At 43.3% G+C, this 15,625-nt stretch overlaps 1 protein-coding gene and 1 long non-coding RNA gene across 9 annotated transcripts in view; one reads left to right on the top strand and one right to left on the bottom strand.

Annotated features, from left to right (window-relative positions):
- Bmper (BMP-binding endothelial regulator) overlaps positions 1-15,625 on the bottom strand; it is a 245,153-nt gene that overhangs the window by 108,788 nt on the left and 120,740 nt on the right. For 3 of the 5 annotated variants that reach the window (NM_001135799.1, XM_006242715.5, XM_039081015.2), the window contains one exon: positions 3,583-3,682. The exons of the other annotated variants lie outside the window; for them this stretch is intronic. In NM_001135799.1, coding sequence (NP_001129271.1) covers positions 3,583-3,682 — 100 coding nt within the window. The remainder of the gene's footprint in view (positions 1-3,582; positions 3,683-15,625) is intronic. 5 annotated transcript variants of the gene reach the window in all.
- LOC134480002 (uncharacterized) overlaps positions 3,147-15,625 on the top strand; it is a 30,513-nt gene continuing 18,034 nt past the window's right edge. Inside the window, exons 1-4 of one of the 4 annotated variants that reach the window (XR_010054093.1) lie at positions 3,147-3,238; positions 4,051-4,342; positions 5,829-5,931; positions 9,798-10,007. This is a non-coding gene — a long non-coding RNA (uncharacterized LOC134480002). Of the gene's footprint in view, positions 3,256-4,050; positions 4,343-5,828; positions 5,932-9,797; positions 10,008-15,625 lie in introns of those variants that run through there. The other 3 variants (XR_010054092.1, XR_010054094.1, XR_010054095.1) reach the window with 3 other exon arrangements.

Below are 15,625 nucleotides of genomic sequence, written 5' to 3'. Positions count from 1 at the left end.
ACACAGGTTATAGGCCATGGAAGAGAGTCTACCATTATTATTTTGCTAAAAGCTGGTAAGTCGGCTTCTGACGATTAATCATTGTGCCCGTATCAAGGCGTCTGTAACCCTAACCCTCGTCAGCTAACCTTAACTGCAGTAGGAAGTGATCAGCAGAGACTCACACGTAGCCAAGGCCCAGAAACTTGGAGACCGTTGACTGCTCCTCTGTGAGTGAGATATGCTATATACTATAGTGCTTCCTCCCAAGGCTCAGGGCTTGTTTCAGAAGATAAGAGTGTGAAAAACAGGGGGTGAGTGACTCTAGGGAAAGAGTGTCTTGTGGGAAGTCAGGAAGCTGCCCATGAGTTCACATCAGGTGTGACAGCATACACAAGACCTGCACAAGCGCACATCACACCCAATCTCAGCGTGGAGGTGGGAGCTGGGTGAGAAATCCCACCCCATCCAGAACTTATTGTAATTTGTTAGCTGTTGGGAGGAGAGTTGGTTTGTAACCCCACAACCAAAAATATTTTGGGTTTTATTTTGTGTTTTTGTTATTTTGTTTTGCTTTGCTTTGTTTAGGGCATGAAGGTGAGTGTCTAGGGAAGGTGAACGTTAATCTGGAAAGAGTTGTGGAAGGTGGGTGAATATGAATAAAACACACTGCACAACATTCTTAAATATACAAAATTTAAAAATAAATACAAAGCTTTATGAAGAGCTGGGCATGGCGATACACACGAATAGTCCGAGTACTTGAGAAGAAGGGACAGGAAGGACACAAGTTCAATACCAGCCTGGGCTACATGGCAAGACTCTGTCTCAAAAATAAATAAAATTATAATGCTTCTGTGTAGAATCTTGTTTATAAATCAATTCAAATACGTCTTATTCACGCTTGGAGTCTACATTGGAGTCTACCTTGCCTCACCAGACGTCCTTCCATCTCTTAGACTTCCTGGTTCTTTTCGATCATTGCACGGGCTTCTGCCTGTACTATTATTACTCAATACTGCTGCAGCAATGGCTAGATTGCTGAGTGGGCAGAGAATATATGGTGGAAGGATCTATGAATTGATTGATCTACTGATTGATCCTGAACAGGCACTGCGAGTGATTTCGTGAATTAGATGTGATCATTGCCTTAAATTACTCCTCACAAAATGTAAATTACACCTAGAATTATGGATATAAATCTTAGCAAAGTGCCTGCCTCTTATCGAAACTCCCAGCAGATGGCAGCTGATAACTATTAGACTCGTTAGTGGTGATGTCATTTCAGCATTATCCTGGGCTAAGCCATATGGAGAGGTGTCTTGGAAACTGACTGCTCTGTGTATCCTGACTTTGATGAGATGCTCCATTGAAAATGAGCAAAGGGAGGAAGGAAATTGTGCAATTCAAGTGGCAGAGGTATTCCATATGCAGGCGTCCTGGTCAAGAGAAAAACCTAAGATCAAGTCAGTATCCAATCATCCAGAAGAAGAATCACATTCGGTTCTCAGCAACCAGAAAGTTTCCTGGTGTTTGCTTTTATCTGTTTTGTTGCTTTTGTTGTTGTGAGGATATGTTTCTTCTCACCAGGAAAGAACACAAAATCTCCCTTTAATCCCATACTCATCATGGCCCAACATGAAACATGCTAGGGAGTGGTTCAGAGGCTGGCTGGCCAGCTTGATTTAAGCCATTTCTCCATCACTCCACTCTGGTTTAGTACAAAGAAGAAAAAGGTCACACTTGGCAGAATTAGGATCTTTACTTTTCTGAAAACTTACTGTGCTTTTTGTAGTCTACTTTAAAAACACAAGTGAACGGTAAACGTGTCCCAAGTACAACAGCCATTGCTTGTGTGAGAAACGTCTAACTAGTCTCAGGATACCAACAGCATTTGCTTCAAAGCTTTAATCGTGTTATTATCTGCAAGGCCATGTGCAATCACCTCTTCCTCTGTGATGAACTCCCGTTTCCATGGCACGGGTTCCACCATGCCCTCAGCTTGGCAGTATCTACCTCACTGGTTTCAATTCGGGGCAGCACATGCGGACAGGCAAACATTGAAGCACAAGGACATGAAAATGTCTTTAACCCAGTGCATTTAACAAGACTCTCCTGTTCTTCTAATTATTCCATATTCACTTAGAAGTATGAGTTAGTGCATGAAATAGAAAGTCTGGCATTGTGGAAGGGGAAGCCCTTGGCCCTGCCAAGGCTGGACCCCCAGTAAACAAGATTCTTGGGAGGAGGGCGGTAATGGGGGGAGGATGGGGAGGGGAACAGCCACATAGAAGGGGATAGGGGGATGTTGGCCTGGAAACTGGGAAAGGGAATAACATTTGAAATGTAAATAAGAAATACCCAATTTAATAAAGATGGAGAAAAAAATTGCAATGAGAAAAAAGAAAGAAAGAGAGAGAGATAGAGAAAAAAAGAAAGAAAGAAAGAAAGAAAGAAAGAAAGAAAGAAAGAAAGAAAGAAAGGAAGGAAGAAAGAAAGTCTAGCATTGTTAGATGAAATCGCAGTAGGATGCCTGAGAAGAGGAGAAAACAGTGTAACACTAATGCCGTTATTTGGCAGTTTGGTTATAGAAAGAAGCTAAACTGGAGTTGTGATAATCTATGAAGGGAGAAAATAAGTCAAGAAAAGCAAATTGTGCATGAAAGGGGAGAGAGAGGAGAGGAGTTGAACAGTCGAGGGCTGAAGCCAAATCAATGATACAATCAGTGAAAATCTCCCAAAGACAAAACAATCAAGGCCTTCTGTGAACTAGGAAGCTTAGGATTGCTTTCTAAGACATCCATTCCACACCTCTGCAAAACAATCCCACTTGCCGGCTGCAAACCTTCAGCGAAATGTGCTTCACAAGCCTTGATTCAATTGTATCATAGTACATAAAGATTGCTGGAGACAGAGAGAGGTGAAAACCATCACAAAATAATTCAGCGGTCCAGAGAGACAATCAGCAAGATTCAAGCCGGAGGTGATCTGCTTCCCTAAGCATCTCTTTGGATTAGAGAAATAACTTCTTCTAAGGGGATTAAAACTAATAACTGTGCCTGTATGGCACGTGAGAGTTCTGGTTTCAGTAGCTATGTTTCTTAGCTTCTTGAGAAGACGCGATGATAAAAACCATATAAGCCACGTGCAGTCTGTGGTCAAAACTCAATGTGATAACAGATATTCTCCCATCATGCATCATTCCAAGCAACTGCTGGCCATTCCAAGCTTCTCACTTCCTGGGATCCTACTCTTCCAGGTACTTTTGACTCCCAGGTAATTCTAGCCTACAATCCTCCATACACTTACTTCAAAATGCCTTTACACCATGCTCTAACAGTCATGTGTCCAGCTAGATTCCTTCTTTAGCACCATTGTCAACCCACCGGACACTAGCAGGTTGTAACTGCACCCATGCTCCCGAAACGATGGAAGCCAACGGTGGGAGAGCAGCTTCTAAGCAGACCTCACGTTAGAGCCGAGACTTAGTCACACGGTTAGAAGAAGTTGTCACTACCAGGCCCCGACTCCACACACACGTACACTTGGCAGAAGCTTAGAGAAGAAATTACATTGTTCTTCAACCTGAAAACTGTCACTCACCCAAACATTTAGGGCAGCACTGTCCTGAGGGTGTGTGACTAAGGTGCTGGGGACAAGAGAGAATGGGACAGACTTCTCTCACGCACTGTGTCCTGCCTCCCTAAGAAAAGAGAGAGAGAAAAAAGCATATTTAGAAAAGTCAGTGCACACAAGTGATACAACTAGGGTGTCTAGAACAGACACAAGGCCGTTCTTTAGTCTTTGGTCCCTGTACTGACTGTTCAGCGTGAGTGTGAGCCTGGGACTCCCCCACTCCCACCCCACCCCCGGCCAAGCATTTCTTTCCTGCTTCCTGTAGGCCTTACAGATCACAACTATGAAAAGACAACCCTTGACTAATGGTTGCAGGCAGCATCCTTTCCGAAAACCCACACACTTTTCTTCATCATTTCCATTCTCAAGCCTTGCTTTGGCATACACTTATGCTAACCGACAATCTCTGTTTTTTGTTTTGTTTTGTTTTTCTAGGATATGAAACCTCAGTTTAAGTAAAGAAACGTAAAACAAAGACAACAACAAAAACAGGCCACCAGTTGCAAGTGGCTCCAAGATGTGGGGACTGTTCTGATGATCACTACCTGTTGTCACCCATCCCCTGACTAAGCAAAGGGGTCCTAATTGCTGAGATTTTTAAATCTCTTTGATCCCATCTTTCTACAGACATCTTCCTACAATAAGCGTTCACCCTCGGCCTCAGATTTCGGATGTTGGAGGATGGCCCAAAGAGAGTTTGACCAGAGGAGGGAGCCCAGCTGCTAAGGTGGATTCTCTGGAAGACAGTGTGCAGGGGGACCATTTCACTGTTTGGTGAACAGTCACTGGTTTAACTAGTGGTTATAAGGTTGTAATTGTGATACTGGAAGAACTGTAGAGCCTCTGAGGCCTGTATTGGAAGCTTTGAAGGCTTTGGATATTTTGTGTATTCCATCCTTCAAACACGAAGAATCCTTTCCTTATCCCCGACACTCTGTCTCATCCTCTTGACCCTCCCCATTTCTCTGCCTATCACTCTCTATGTTTCTTCTGGAAGGCAGAGATAAAGACTCCTCCCGTCACTCTGGATCACGGTGTGTCAGTGAGTTACAGCTGAATGTTCAGAAAGCTGAATGTTCAAAATGATTCCCAGTTAGTTCACATCTGCAAACCCCAGAGCTCACATTAAGACTGTCCTAATGCAACACAAATCCCTTAATGAACTTTATGAAGAAAGTCTTATTTTTGAGAAGTAAATTTGGTAAATAGATCAACAGGTAACAAGTCCTTGCTTGGCCTCTAAGACAGATCCGACAGGGGTAGTGAAGAAATGATGAAAAGATAGATAGATGAATAGCCTGACACAGAAGGGCTGGAACCAGGTTGTCTAGATTCTAGAAAAACTATGTGTTTGTGGTATACAGTTGAGTAGGGAAGTGGGATTACTGTATACAGCTGAACAGGAAGGTAGGGTTCGTATACATAAACAAGGAGGCATGTCTGTGGAGTATAGCTGGATCAAGCAGACAGCCTCAACTAGTCTCAGTAGGAGCAGTCTCTGTAGAGGAGCCATCTTCAGACCATAAATATTCCAGGGCAGAAAACCATAATAGACACTTTCTGCATACACTATCAATACCCTAACACAAACCAGAAGGGGAGACTCTGCTATTTCCTAATAAGCTTCAACCCCATCCCACCCCCACGAGTTGGGGGTAGGGGTAGCACTTTGCCATTCCTCAATGGCTCTGAGGCTCTGGCGTCCGTCCTTGGCATAGCCATGCTCTGGATATTCTCCCAGGACTTCACTTACCCAGAGTGTCCTTGCTCCCTAAGACTGGGTTCTCTTAGTTTTAAGCTAGAAAACAAACTAATGTACTTAGAGCTTTCTACCGCCTCATATCTCAAGAGGCCTTGGTAAAAGAGAAACTTAGGCTTCAAAGGGTCCTGGTCCTTTGATGGAAAGACCAAGTTGCCAGCATTTCCTCTTACCCACCTAGATGTGTCTGCATGAGTAGAAGATGCTTTTTGCTTTGCCTCTCCCCACCCTACGCTACCCTGTCCTTTGTTTCTGTGTTTCCTGGTTGTTCAAGTCATTTTTATTATTACTGTTTGTTTGCTTGTTTGGGTGGAGAAAACTAATAAGAGAAGTCATGTTAAATCTTAAAAGATTTGTTATTTTTAAGCCTCTCTAATGTTGGATTGTTCCCTAAACCAATACAAAACATTCAAAAATACCGCAAAATACACTCCCGCTTTTATATTATTTCCAGACCAAGATCGTTAAAAATCTCCCAAGAACTGTAGTTTGCTCTGAGAGCTCTCCCTCAACTCTGCATAAACCTGAACTTAGAGATCTATCATCAGACCTCAGAGGTGAGTAACACGAGTCTGAGCAAGCCCCTGACATGGACCCAGCTTATGCATGAGACACAGAGGTTACCTCCGGAGGGAGGGTAGGACGGTGCTGACCCTTGCTTTTGATTTCTAAGAAATTCATCTGTGAGCCGTCTCTAAAACTTTAACTCTCTGGCCGCACAAGGCTGTCTGTGTGCTGGCCTCCCTTAGGTGTGCAAAGAGCACAGTCTTTTCATTGATAGCCTCTGTTCTTGTTGGATCAGCATCTATTTTTAAAGTATATTTTAAAATTAAAAGTTTTAAACTATTGCATAATCGCTAAAAGTCAACGTGTCCAACACTTTGCACTGCTGGCAGAAGATTATGTGTGCACCGGTAACTTCCCTTGCTGTAAGGTCAAAGAGCAAGTTTTGCATAGCTAATACAACCGTACTTTGTGTTTCCCTAGAGTCTGTTAAAGTAACTTGAACTCCAGTCTGGGTTTGCGGGCTTAGTCAAGTTTTATTTTGTTTGGGTTGCAGTCCTATGGCACAGCCCAAGTCCCCAGGCTAACTCCAGTTAGCTCTTCCAAAGAAAGTGGCTGCCCTTGCTAGGAACACACTTGCAGCTCACAACCTGCTTCTACACTGTCAGCTCAGAGGAGATCCTGGTAGAACTACAACCTGTGGCTAAACAATGAACTAACTGGTTTAAAATAGCAGAAGTAAACATGTCATAAATGAGCATATGCTCTGGTAACTGGTTACCTCAGGCTCTGTCAGATCTTCATGACTTCGGTTTCCCCCTCGCCCCTCTACACCTAATCCTCCCCTCACCCCTGACACACTTTCTCTCTTCTCCACATACACTCCTCTGATCCCTGTGAGAAAAAAAAAAGGAAACCTCCCCAGGATATCAACTGACCACAGCAGAACAAGATACAACTAGGCACAGCCCTCATATCTGGACTTGGTGAGACAACCCAGTAGGGGGGAAGGGATCCTAAGAGCAGGCAAAAGTGTCAGAGACACACATTCCCTACTCCTACTGTTAAGGTGTCTTAAAGAACACCAAGCTAACAATAACATGTTCATTGAGGGCCTAGCTCATACCCATGCGGGCTCCATGATTACTGCTTCAGTGTCTGTGAGCCCCTAAGGGCCCTATTAAGTTGGTTCTATGGGGTTCATTCTCCTGGTGTCCTCAGCCCCTCTATTTCCTATTTCCTACAACTCTTCCTCCTCTTCTGCTGGATTTCCTAACCCCAAGGGGAAGGAACTAATGGAGAACTCTAATTTGGGCGTTCTCGTTTTCTCTCTCTCTCTCTCTCTCTCTCTCTCTCTCTCTCTCTCTCTCTCTCTCTCATTCTCTTTTCCTAATGTTTGGCTCAATTTGGTTTCCTTGACTTTGACTCTCTCCCACTCACTCACTCTAGATAAATCCATACATAAAGGACTCCTCTTCAGGAACTATCCACCATTCCATTATTTTATCCACCCTTGTTGAAGGCTACCTACCATGTATATGCTCAGGGTATAGCTCTAAAGATGATAAAAGGCTCCGTATCTCTATGAAACCTTCATTACCAGTTAGCACACTCTCTTCCTTGCTAAGGCCAGGGATGGCTCACCACTTCATAGAGTACCAAGCTCAACCTCTTCAAATCAAAAGGCAATATAGAAGCCACACACCAAACCCTGCTTCCTTTGACTTACAACAAATATTTCCAGACCCCTGGTAGAAGGGCATGGTCATGTGGCTAATTTTTAATCAATGAAAATAATACAAAACATCCAGAGGCCTGGTTAACAAAAATTCCTCGTATAATCCCCCATCTTTCACTTCTGTCTACTGGGTGGCTGGCCCATGGGTTAGAGCTCGCAAAGAGTCTGAGAACCTTAGGAAAATAAACCCCAGAAACTAGCACTAAATTAATAAGAGCAGTAAATAAACTTTACTGCATTCTTGGGAATACTGAGATGTAACAGAACTTTACTCCAGCCCTTTGCAGTCTACCTTGCAAAGGTACTTTAAAGTCTTTTACCAGTTTCTTCACTCACGTCCTTCAATGTGTCTTAAGTCCTTGCTATCCACAAGCACACACAAGCCTCTCATCTTCCTGATGCATGCGTGTTTCCCTCCAATCACTTTTACTGAGCGTGCATATTAGCTACTAACTAAATGCCTGTGGATTCTGATATAGCCACGACCAATATTCAGCCTCGAGAGCTGCTGACACAATTCCTTCCAAGCTATTAAAAGTCTGGGGTTGTAATCTAGTCAAGACGGACAGGATTCTCTCTGCATTCTGATTCTAACCCTTCACCTTTCCTTGACAACAGCAAGTTCATTCTTTGCAGATGGCCATTTGGGATAACTCTGTAACCAAGTAGTTCTCTGACAGCAGTGCTTTTAAACTTACCTCAGATCTATTCTCTATGCTTTTTATACTTGGCTTAGCTGACTGAGTCAAGAACACAATTGCTTTGCATCGAGGTTTATACTGCACTAACACTATTGCTGCATAACAAAAATCCATCTTCCTGAATCGAGTGGTGAATGCAAGATGATCAAACCATAGCCATGTGCACGTGGGATGCTTTTGTGACACCGAAGGATGCATAGAGAAATGGGAGGGGGGGTGTCTGGAACCTATCCTGTAGCATGTGACTGGCATGGCATTGCTCTCCTGATTAGGATGCAGAGCCTGGCTGCCTGACTAGAAGCCGGAAAGACAGTTTGTAAAAATCTTTCCAGTGTGTGGTAGATTATAGATTCATTTGTGAGTAGTAACAATGAATCAGCCACACCCTACCAGTTTCTGGAGATTTTTCTCTATCCCCAGTTTTCTGAAAGGAATAGGGTTAATACTGAGATGGTGGGAAGAGGGAAGAGAGCACATGAACGTCACGAAAGAAATGATCTTCCGTGACAAATGCTCATGCGTGATCCCCAATTCTTACATCATCACAGCCAGCGACTCAAAGCCAACTGGTGGGCAAAGCAACTGGCCTGAGTTAGGAACTGGATCAAAATACTGCACAGAGAGAAATGGATTTTCCTAGCCATGCTTCCCGTTGTTCTAGAACCTAATTGCAGAAAACATTCAAAGCGTGACACATCCCAACGTAAAGGCCTTGATGTTTGGTCTGCTGTATTCATTTCCCATAAGAGGAATGGCAACAACAAATGGGCTGGTCAAAGAAGGTACAAAAAGCAGTGTAGACTATTGGGTTTCCAGGCTAAGGGGCCATAGAGTATAGGAAAGAGACCCCCCACACACACACACACACAATAGGCCTTGGTGACAAGTCAGGGTAGTGCAAGGCTCCATGACCAGTACTATTATCACATTAACAAAGCCATGTCAGTAAGCTGCCATTACCCTACAGTAGAAACAGAGCAATTAAACTTAATGAACTTGGGGAAACTTGCCCCCAACAAACTGTGAGACAAAGACGAAATGTGAGTTCCACTCTAACATACAAATTAAGTTATTTCCACCGGATTCTAAAAGCTGCAACCCAATTTCTCAGCTGGGGATTACATAGTCCAATGAACTAATAAATGGTCAGGGCTTCTTCTGCCTTGAGCCATTTCTTATATATCCCTGGTCATATCTTTGTGTCTGTTAGAAACTACAGAAATGTTTAACCTACATTTTGTTACTTGGATAAAAATCCAAATCATGTACACACTTTATTTAATTCCAGGGTTTTTTCCACTATTTTTCTGGCCCTCCCCCACTTTGCTCTTTTATATCTGAACCAGGATGTGACTAGTGTACAGATATGGAATTTGAGGGTTCCAACTTCTTCTTCCTGGAGGAGACTGATAGTGTTCACCATCTATCTCCGTGCCTACTGTATTGATGCCTATATCTTCCTCTTCCTTTTTTATCAAAGCCTTTGTTTTGGATCTACTCATGAGGATGCACCATCTCCTATCTGAAGACCTTTAATGGCTTACCCTTGCAACATGGCCTTCTTATCTAGGATGTGGGTGAGAACCACCCTTGCCACTCCTGGGAAAAGAAAACTGAAGGGTTCACTTTCAAAATGCTACTGTGATGCCCAGACACTTATACTTTATTAAAGCTACAATTATGTCCCAGACACTAAGAGTGCTGTCTTCCTCCTAACCCCCAAGTCATTCTAGGTTTCCTGTACTCTTGACGGTTCTGTCTTGCGCTGATTTCAGCCTGGGCATTCTGGTAGGGCACTTGGCAAAGGGACAGGCTACTCTACTTGTCTCCATCCTGCACTAAATACTTCACCCAATAGTGCTGTCTCGGTGACTAGAGGTAACTCCCTCCCATACCGGCATCTAAAGCAAGATCACCAACACTTCATGCAAGTAAAACTAATGATCTTGGAAGATACAGCTCATTCCTCTGGTGAACTTTCCAGTGTAGTAGCCAAGCAGTTCTCAGATGAAACATGCCAGTCAGCGTACTCACTGTCCCCAGAAAAAGCACACACACAATCATAGGACACTTAATAAGACTGACATAACCCAAGGAATGTATCACTGGGCATCATTGAGTAATCCTGTTATCGTGCAACCCCAATAGAGTGACTTTGAGTTAAGGTGGCTTGCTACATGACTGATAAACTCTCAAGGACAACTATCATCAAGCCCCCACTATTGAATGAAACCCCCTTACATGGTATGAGAATACATGCACACTGCAGCAGGATATGTGTGCGTGGTTGCCACTGTAGTATAGCTTTGTGTATTTGCCAGACTTACTCAGTGGATAACAGTATCTCAAAATTTGACCTATTGACACTGGAGGTGAGGTAACTCCTTGCTATGGGGATGTCCTCTATTATAGCTGGCACTCTGCAGTGCCCCTGCCTGTGACAACCAATAGTGCCTCCAGGCATCACCGGGCACTTCCTAGGGGCTTGAAATCACTCCTGGATGAGAACACCCGAGCTAGATCAGTATATCCTCACAAACAGGGTCATGGATTCCTCACAAGAATTGAAGCTGCAGCATGAGGCACTGGTTCGTGCATAATATGTCACTAACACGCACTTACATGTGTGAGCATATGTCATAGCCTCTAACATTTGCTTAGGATGTGTGTTCTAGAGGGCAAAGCTTTCTGGCAGGTAGAGTAGTATGCTCTGAGAGAAGAACCAGGCCCGTTACTTCCACACTTGGGAAGGAAGATGTCAGAGGACATGAGAGGTGTGGGGATGAGCATGATGAGGACTTTGTAGAGCCGTGTCTCACTAAGGAATCTGTGCTGAGGTCTGTAGCTTTCTTCCTACCTTTTCTTCAGGCTTGGAATCTTTTGCCTTTGTGTCACACCTACATGGGAGTTTTCATTGACAAATGATAAAATAAAATCCAACTTTGATTTTACACAGATAGTCAAGGGTATGTCAGTGAAACTTCACCAACATACCTATTTGTTACCTAAAATCCTTCAGCAATAACAACTCCCAAGGGAAGCCTGCTAGACTGACGCTCACCAAAGCTGCTTCTGTGTTCACTGAGATTCAAAAAGTCACATGCTAATACTCTGCATATAGAACCAACCTGAGTTAAAACCTATATTTCACATGCGTGCTTCTAAGTATTATACAAATACTATTTATAATATTGTTTTAGCTTCCTATTGCTTCTCTAACAAATCACCACACAGACCCAGTGACTTAAAATGCACCTATGTGTTAGCTTACAACTTTGAAGGTGAGAGGCCAGGAATCAGGTTCACACAGCTAACGTGAAGGATGTATTAGTTTTTAAGGCTCTGGGGGAGAAAGTTTCCTTTGTCTTTTGCAGCTCCTGGAGCTGGCACCATTTCCTTGGCTCATAGCCCTTTCAACCATACTCAAAACCATTACTGTATTATCTTTAAATTTGTCAGGGCTGGCCCTCTCTCCATCATTCCATTCCAACTCTGACCCTACGTTCCTTCATTACGGACCTTTATAAGAAGCTAAGATGGTCAATCTCCATTGCCAACTTCATGAGATTCATAATAAACATAAAAAAACCTGGTTGTTCAGAAAATTGGACATTGAACTGCCTGAGGATCCAGCTATACCTCTCTTGGGCATATACCCAAAAGATGCCCCAACATATAAAAAAGACACGTGCTCCACTATGTTCATTGCAGCCTTATTTATAATAGCCAGAAGCTGGAAAGAACCCAAATGCCCTTCAACAGAGGAATGGATACAGAAAATGTGGTACATCTACACAATGGAATATTACTCAGCTATCAAAAACAACGAGTTTATGAAATTCGTAGGCAAATGGTTGGAACTGGAAAATATCATCCTGAGTGAGCTAACCCAATCACAGAAAGACATACATGGTATGCACTCATTGATAAGTGGCTATTAGCCCAAATGCTTGAATTACCCTAGATGCCTAGAACAAATGAAACTCAAGACAGATGATCAAAATGTGAATGCTTCACTCCTTCTTTAAAAGGGGAACAAGAATACCCTTGGCAGGGAAGAGAGAGGCAAAGATTAAAACAGAGACTGAAGGAACACCCATTCAGAGCCTGCACCACATGTGGCCCATACATATACAGCCACCCAATTAGACAAGATGGATGAAGCAAAGAAGTGCAGACCGACAGGAGCCGGATGTAGATCGCTCCTGAGAGACACAGCCAGAATACAGCAAACACAGAGGCAAATGCCAGCAGCAAACCACTGAACTGAGAATAGGACCCCCGTTGAAGGAATCAGAGAAAGAACTGGAAGAGCTTGAAGGGGCTCGAGACCCCAAAAGTACAACAATGCTAAGCAACCAGAGCTTCCAGGGACTAAGCCACTACCTAAAGACTATACATGGACTGACCCTGGACTCTGACCTCATAGGTAGCAATGAATATCCTAGTAAGAGCACCAGTGGAAGGGGAAGCCCTGGGTCCTGCTAAGACTGAACCCCCAGTGAACTAGACTGTTGGGGGGAGGGCGGCAATGGGGGGAGGGTTGGGAGGGGAACACCCATAAGGAAGGGGAGGGGGGAGGGGGATGTTTGCCCGGATACCGGGAAAGGGAATAACACTCGAAATGTATATAAGAAATACTCAAGTTAATAAAAAAAATATATAAAATATAAAAAAAAGAAAAAAAAAACCCTGGTTGTGAATGTAAAAGGTTTTCTTGATCAGGATAGTTCCGGTGGGACTCACCCTAAACATGAATAACACCTGGGCTGGGCGTTCTGGGAGGATACTGGCATTGATCACTTTCAGACCTCCTGACTGTCACCAGTAGCTTGAAGTTCCTGAATCCCAACTTTCCCACAGTGATGGGCTAACACTCAAACTGTGACCCCAAATAAACCTGTTCTCCATTAATGGGACTTTGTCCATATGTTCATGACAGAAACAGGAAAAATAACCAACCTGGAGGCAAAGCAAAGCAATCCAAGCCAACCCTCCCAGTCAGATTCTTAACTTAGGACATCCACTCAGCTCCTTTCACGATTTCATGGCCATATTCACTGTGTTGGGGTTGAGACATGGGCATCTTGGTGTTTAAAAAAAATGCCTACCACAACTATTTTTAGAGAAATGGTATTTAATTTCTCTGGGCAGGCCCAGATGAGATATTTCAGGACTAATGTCACCAAATCATTCTAAGTTATTCTTTTAAGTTTCCTCATCACTGAGAAGCTTCAGTTTTCAGTATTTAGCACTAGTCAAGACTTGCAAGTCAATCCTATTGTAAGGTTTGCGACCTGAATAAATCCAGGTCCTCTTCTATATTTGTACATCACCCTGCTAGAACGTTAAACTTAAGGAAAGCATTTGACTTCCTCACCTTATTCCTCTCTCCCTACTATTCCAAGCAGGCCACTTTTTCACAGATATCATCAAGAGTAACTTTTCCACAGTAGGATATCCTTGTTGCCTTCTTGACACCCATGGTTTTCTTTGTGATACCATTGCAGCTAGCCCTGCTAGCTAGCACTAACTCAAGTCGAGGCTTTCACTACACTGTTAAGTTTGTGTCACTCACTCTCTGGCCATGTCAAAAGCTCTGAAGTGACATCAGTGTTCTCATATAACTCTTAAAGAGTTTGTTCATCATACTCCCAGATTGTCTCGAAATGTCTAGTCAACTGTGTGCTCTGATCTCAGTGAAAGGATCGCACAGTGTGTGCTGTGGGGCCTGTGCCTACTAAACTCTATCTATCAACAGCAGCAGAAGTAAGCACCCCAGACACAATGGAGGTGGTATTGGACTTCAAATGCAGAGAGGCAGAGCAGGGAGGGACACTTTGCTGAAATAGGTATCAGGTTAACTACAAAGTGAGCAATATGAATGCCCAATGTTCAACTAATCTTATTTCCCACGGATACTGCTCCAAAATTGTTAAATATATGTCTCTTCTTCCCCTTCAAGTGCTTGATCTTAGAACTTTCCCTGTTAACTAGCTGAATGGTAACAGTTTAGGTTTTTTTTTGTTCTGTGATTTTATTTTATCTTTTTGCTTTAAAGAGGAAAATTCAGATTTTTTTGCTCTATCCTATGTTTATACTTTCTATTCCGAAAGACACAGAAATTATGAATATGTCTAGTGTATCCTTTGAGGAAAGCCCAAGTGATTGTGGATACTCATGTTTGATCCCCTTCTCTGTTTTAGAAGTGGTCCTGGGACCAAAGTCAGATGATATGTCAAACTAAATACCCTAGGGAGGAGGAATGTTGTAGAGACTCAAACATCTTGTTTAGCCCTGGCTTGTTGGTTCCACAGAAGCAGGTGACAAGGGTCAGCCAAAAAGTAAGTGCTCTGTCCCAAAGAAGATAACACTGAGCACATGGGTGGGACTGAGAGTCTGTCCTCTATGCCAGAAAGCATGTCTGCCTCTCTCTCTCTCTCTCTCTCTCTCTCTCTCTCCCTCCCTCCCTCCCTCCCTCCCTCCCTCCCTCTTTGTCTCTCTTCCTTTTCTCTCCCCATCACTACATAAACAATCAAAATCACTGAAGAGACCATTCAGATCACCCTGGTAGAAGATTTTTTAACTACCACCTGGAGAGAGAGAGAGAGAGAGAGAGAGAGAGAGAGAGAGAGAGAGAGAGAGAGAGAGAAACAAATGAAAGACTATGACCCGTTTACCTTATCTTTTCATTTGTTTTTATCAAAGTTCAGCCTTTCATCATCGTATTAGTAGTCAAAGCTGTCACAAACCCACCACTGACACATCAAATGCTCTCCTCACAGTCTGGCCTGCTTCCAGGGAAATGAAGAGAACAAACATTCAGAAGTCATACCTTCTGTGAATTACAGCCATCCCTAAAAGGAAGGACAGAACACCACTGCGCAGCACAAACATGCCTTACAGCTTCTCCCTGCTACCCTCTCTGCACTTAACAAGACCGCCCATGTGCCAAGAGGAAAGTCTTTTGCGCACCTCTGACAGGTCAGAGGGGTCTAAATATACCAGATAGCCAAAACGCACACCATTTACCACTGATGAATGGATTCCCTAAAGCCCTAATGACCACCTAAACTAGTTAATTACTGCTGAATATTTCGGGCAGTTATTCATGTGACCACAGTTTGTCAAAAATGGGGTTGAGAATTCAAGGAGGACAGAAGGACACTGTTTCTTCTATCTTCCACAGGGGCTAGCTGCACAGTGAGACCATACTTACAACAGAAGTATTCCAGGTTTGGGTAAATATCTACTCATTGAGTTGTCAATTACGGCTGAAAATAATTCAAAGATACTGGAGCTCTAGTG

This window comes from Rattus norvegicus, chromosome 8 (assembly GCF_036323735.1).
Source record: "Rattus norvegicus strain BN/NHsdMcwi chromosome 8, GRCr8, whole genome shotgun sequence".
NCBI lineage: Eukaryota > Metazoa > Chordata > Mammalia > Rodentia > Muridae > Rattus > Rattus norvegicus.
Note: the sequence above shows the minus strand (reverse complement) of the source record. Positions and strands in the feature narration are given on the sequence as shown.